The sequence below is a fragment of the Orbicella faveolata genome, unplaced genomic scaffold, assembly GCF_042242905.1.
Source record: "Orbicella faveolata isolate gen_17 unplaced genomic scaffold, um_ofav_v1 contig_34, whole genome shotgun sequence".
Lineage (NCBI taxonomy): Eukaryota > Metazoa > Cnidaria > Anthozoa > Scleractinia > Merulinidae > Orbicella > Orbicella faveolata.
Window position 1 is genome coordinate 18,433,297 of NW_028301563.1, and position 5,302 is coordinate 18,438,598.

General features: G+C 39.1%; 1 protein-coding gene across 1 annotated transcript; it reads right to left on the reverse strand.

Moving 5' to 3' along the window:
• Window positions 1-548: 548 nt before the first annotated feature.
• On the reverse strand, window positions 549-2,948 carry LOC110044321 (QRFP-like peptide receptor). The gene has a single exon (XM_020749856.2). It carries the CDS (start codon window positions 2,388-2,390, stop codon window positions 1,365-1,367), a length of 1,026 nt encoding a protein of 341 aa, XP_020605515.1. The 5' UTR covers window positions 2,391-2,948; the 3' UTR covers window positions 549-1,364.
• Window positions 2,949-5,302: the final 2,354 nt, after the last annotated feature.

Sequence of the window (5,302 nt, forward strand, 5' to 3'; positions counted from 1 at the left end):
TCCAACTTTTGACATATGTATACTGTTTTGGTATTTTTGTGAGATTTCATTTGGTAGAGATTCAGGGACTGAGTATATTGTAACCACTGCATTTCAATCAGTCCCCAAAACAAAAAAAATGTGTAAACTTCTTTTGTGTGGGAGTCCCCATGTTAACTAAGGAAGAATATAATGATTAATAACAGCTCTTGTAGTCCACAATGCCAGTCGAGAAAAAGAACAAATCGCATTGAAGTTGAATAATAAAATTATTATTAGAAGCCTATGCAAGTATTCATAATCAGCAAAAAAAAAATATCGTAAGTACCATTCACGCGAGGGTGATTTTGCTTATTGCAAACCCTTCCAGCAGGAGGAGACTCCATACAATAGTGAAGATGGCTACATGTATCTTTGGGGACAAGTTAGAAAACAAAACTTTCCAACTTTTGACATATGTATACTGTTTTGGCATTTTTGTGAGATTTCATTTGGTAGAGATTCAGGGACTGAGTATATTGTAACCACTGCATTTCAATCAGTCCCCAAAACAAAAAAAATGTGTAAACTTCTTTTGTGTGGGAGTCCCCATGTTAACTAAGGAAGAATATAATGATTAATAACAATGCCTTGTCTTTCTGAATAAGGTAGGAAAGAACAAGAAATGCCACCAAAAAGCACAGAAGACAGTTCTGTTCTGTGATCAAGATTTTTGGTGGCTTCCAAGAAATCCTTGCAATCATGGCTCTATATTTCATAATCACACCATCTTACACCTCGATCTGCTGATGTAATACTAGTTCCGGCTGAAACTATTAAATCATTCGCAATTTACCTCATACATGTTGGATTATTTTCATTAGTAACAACATTCCGAAAAATAACTGAGGAGCTCCGCTTTTAGGCTGGCCTAAATCTATATATTAAATGAAATATTATCCAAAACGATGCTAAAATGTAAAAAAAGGTACTAGTTCTGTAATGCTGCTCTAGAAACCTGGACGAAACAAAGACTACTGTCAAATAGGCGACGTTTCGATTGATATACATGTCAAAATGCTGTTAGTATGACAATGTCAGATCACGTGGAGAGATAATTGAAATGTCAAGATATCAGCGGGAGGTAAAGGTACATCTGCCAGAAAAGATTCTCGAGAGGGGGGAGGGGGACTATCAGAAAAATTGGGTGGGGGTGTGCGGCCCGCTTCACAAAACCCTTACCTTATTTATGACCAAAATCTGCGATTTTCTCTTCCGTATTTATGACCTGACCAAAATTTTGATAACCTATTTATGGCCTGACCCTCACGTACACTGTTGCCGTAAACATAATTTCTGAAGGGTCCTACTTACTTAGGCAAAAATGGCCAAAATCGATACCCTATTTATGACCGAAACGGCTGAACCCCGACTTGATTAGGAGCCGGCTGAATTGTAGAACGAAAGCTGAAAAGCTTCTTAAGTCCCTGCTGGTAATTTCCACTAAACATAAAACAGATGGATGGATTTACTGCACAATTTGCGCGAGACATCAACTTAGCAATAGACGAAATATAGTACATACCACAAATAAAACTTTTGGGCCATGCATAGTAATATAGTATGATAATAATACTAAAAGGGACCCAGCAAACTACAAACCCCAACACAATAGCAATGGCCATATTTAGCACGTTCCGCTCTCGCTTCACACGTTGTTGCTCGGCAGCGCTGACCACTGACTGCTCGCCTGGAATCGTATGTGCCTTCAGCTTATAATAGATGATAACGTAAAGTATGGCTATCAACACCAAAGGGATGTAAAATATTATAACTGTCAGTGCCAGATAGTAATTTGCTATGGATGAGGACTCTCCAAAGACTTCATTCCACTTGGTAGCACAAGCCAGTCCTCCCGGAGATTCAACAAGTTTGAAGACCATGACATCTGGAGAGTGGATAGCCATCGCGACGATCCAAGTGGCGAGAATGAAGAAGGGGCACAGCTTTGAACTGATAAAAGGGCAACGGAGAGGAAACACCACAGCTCCAAATCGATCCACTGCTATCAGAGCCAGGCTCTCGATAGATACAACAGCGGAGATATCTTGGAAGAAGTGAACAAGCTTACACATGGCCTGGCCAAGAACACCACTGATCAACCAGGAGTCCACGTACAACTCTGTTACAATCCGAGGGATAACGAAAATCGGATACAGCAGATCGGACATGGCCATATTTACTACTAAAAAGTTGATGGATTTTCTCATGGTTTTCGTCTTGTAGACAATTATTACGATGGATGTGTTCCCAGCCAACGAAACAAGAAGAATGAGGCAGTAAGCGAAGGTTTTTCCGATTTTTTCTGCTGTAGGATTGTAGCAGCTTGATGGCTGTGTTCCATTCATCGATGTATTCGCGTTTTCCGACATTGTTGTTTAGTTTCCTCTTACACACACAACTGAGTTTTCATCTGCTTTTTTCACGTAGCAATGACACTCTATTTATGTGCTACCGAAGGCAGGATTATTCCATTTTCCGACATTGTCGTTTAGTTTCTTTATGTTACGCACGCAAACGAGTTTTCATCTGCTTTTTTCACGTAGTAATGACACTCTATTTACGTGCTACCGAAGGCGGATTTATTCCATTTTCCGACATTGTCCTTTAGTTTCTTTATCTTACGCACGCAAATGAGTTTTCATGTGCTTTTTCTCACGTAGTAATGTAAAAAAAGGCGGGATCATTGTTTGGCTTGAGGCCGTTAACTGGCGCAAAAATAATAAACGAATTTTCTTAGCCCTTCCTCAAAAATCGGTTGACAGTCTTAAACTGACTCTTGCTACATAAATTTCTCGCCCATCAAACCTTCCAATAAGACGAGTCATCTGGTTGACAAGATGTTCAACATTAGAATTTTAATACCGCTCGAGCTTTTAGGATGCGTTCTCTGTTTATTCGATGCAGTATCCTCGAGTATCCAAGTCAGTCTTTTGTCAAGGAGAATTGTAGTTTATAAACCATATACGTACCTATATGGCTTGTGAAAGTTCTAAAACTCAGTGCTGAATTGTTTTATAAATGGTGTTTATTAATCAATGTTTGCACCTGTACAGCAGCACATGAATAATAGAAAGCATTGGCGATAAACGAAAATATATTCCCAAGCAGTTTTTTTCTTTCTTTCTTTCTTTCTTTCTTTCTTTTTGTTTTTTCTCCGTATAATACTTGGAGTAATATTCCATCAATTTCGTATTTGCCGCTTTCCTCTAAATCTGTAACCCAGGCGTCTCTGTTGGCTTGCGCACCAAAGAAACCCGCAATAGTTAATTGGTGTACGCTATTCATCTGCGTGTCCGAGTTTGCCGACATTCGCGTGATTAACTCTCTTATCAGTTACTTCTCTGCTTAAATTATTTATTGTGCAAACAGCTACTTAATGTATGTTGATCTAGCATATATTTGAATTTCATTTCTTGAAGATTCTATTTTTGTTTTTCCTCAAAAACATTCTGTTTTGGAAGCCTTTGCCCATGTCAGTGTATTTGGGGATACATCCCCTGAAGTACAAAAAATTTGCGTGCTTAGAATTGAGATCTTAATGTAAATTTGGTAAAACAACTCTTTGAAGTAGTTCAAATAAACTAATGGGGCAACAGGAGCAGCTGCCAACCTATCTAGCTTCGCTTTGTTACTGGAAATTTTCGAAGCAGCGTTTTGCGCTGTTGCATCGTGTCATATATTTTTAGCTATTTATTTATTATGTTTTTATAGTGTCATTTATTTGCTGTCTACTTATTCTTCTTTCTGTTTCTTCCCACCCAACTTGTACAAAATGTAACTTGTAGCACCAGTTTTAGAGTTGGGTCGTTGGACGCGCTGATTGTTTTGAAATAGTGTTCAATGCCCCTGTGGCTTATGAATATCCTACGACAAACATGGTGGCGATTAAATAGATATCGCAGATGGCCGGGTGATTGTAGGGAACTATCAATTTGGTTTGGTGAATCCTGGAGGGAGGCGGTTAAAAGACCATGAGAAAACACCCTGTAAGAAGGCGCGCACTAAAACCCGTTCTACACTACAAGCCGTACTAAACCAGGAGCCATAATCGGGGATGGAGACCGTAAGTCCCGGGATTCGCGCGCATCTATGATATTGGACAATTTTTCTATTTTTAGAACAAATTGCGCCATCCTGACGTCATATATCCGCGCGGATTCACGCACATGTCAGGGGCTCTCGCGTGGATGTTGTCACGTTGCGTGATCAAATGGTGAAAGTTGAGAGATTCTCTTGCGTATTTTTCACAGCGATGGCAGGGAATAAGGCAGGGAATACGAACCAGGGCGCTTATATGTAGTTTTATGCTCTGAGCTAACGGAAAAGGTGGGTTTTTCAGGGTTGAAAACAAGACTTCAATCTCGCGCTGGGAATGAATAATAAGATTTGTTCACGCTAGTTTTACATGTAAGCTTACGCGTATGCTTAAGAATATAGCAAGAAAACTCTCTACTCCGGAATCGAGTTAATTTGTGAGTTTCTCAGACAATGGTTAATCATAACCAAAACCTGCTTTGATGGTTTCTTATTGTTTCTGCTTGTTTGGTGAGTTTGCAAAAGTTTTTGAAAGGAAAGTCTGACGCGTACAATTAGCTCATTTGCATAGTGCAGCTCGTGCACTTTCAAGTCCGAGTCGGTGTTTTCAATTGTCAACAAATCTTGACAAAGATTTCTTTCGTTATCTTTTGTGCTGAGATGCTGCAACAAATTTCACGAATGCAAAAAAGGCTACTAACATCATGTGTGTTTCTTCAACATAAGCATAGTGAAGTTTTACACTGCGAAAATGAAAATGGACAAGGAGTTTGATAACTCATCAACAAAATCGAAATCGTTATTCCAAGTTGATTAAAGAAAGCGTCATCGTAACTTTGCTGATTATTTCTGCTTTATTCACATATTTTCAGCTAAGCTTTTAATATGTTCTCAAACATTTATCAATCTTAAACATATTTAAAAACAATAGAGTTATTGTTTGAGGTCGATTTACGCTTTCACACGAAAGTGCCGCGGAAGTACAATTTGTCGTGTTTACTGACTGTACAAAACACGCATCGGCGGGCGCTCTCATTCATCGACAACAGAGAATTTACTGGATTTGTACACGAATAAAACTGAGCAGTATCTACGGACGTAAAGTTATTAAGCCTTGATGAAACATCAAGCGTTGCTTACAATTCAAGCGAAACTCAAACTAGCAATTATTTTGTCTTACTTTTCGGTCGCGATAGACTGACAAATTCCTCGCAAGCGTGTGGCAAGAGGAACTAGGAAACTATGA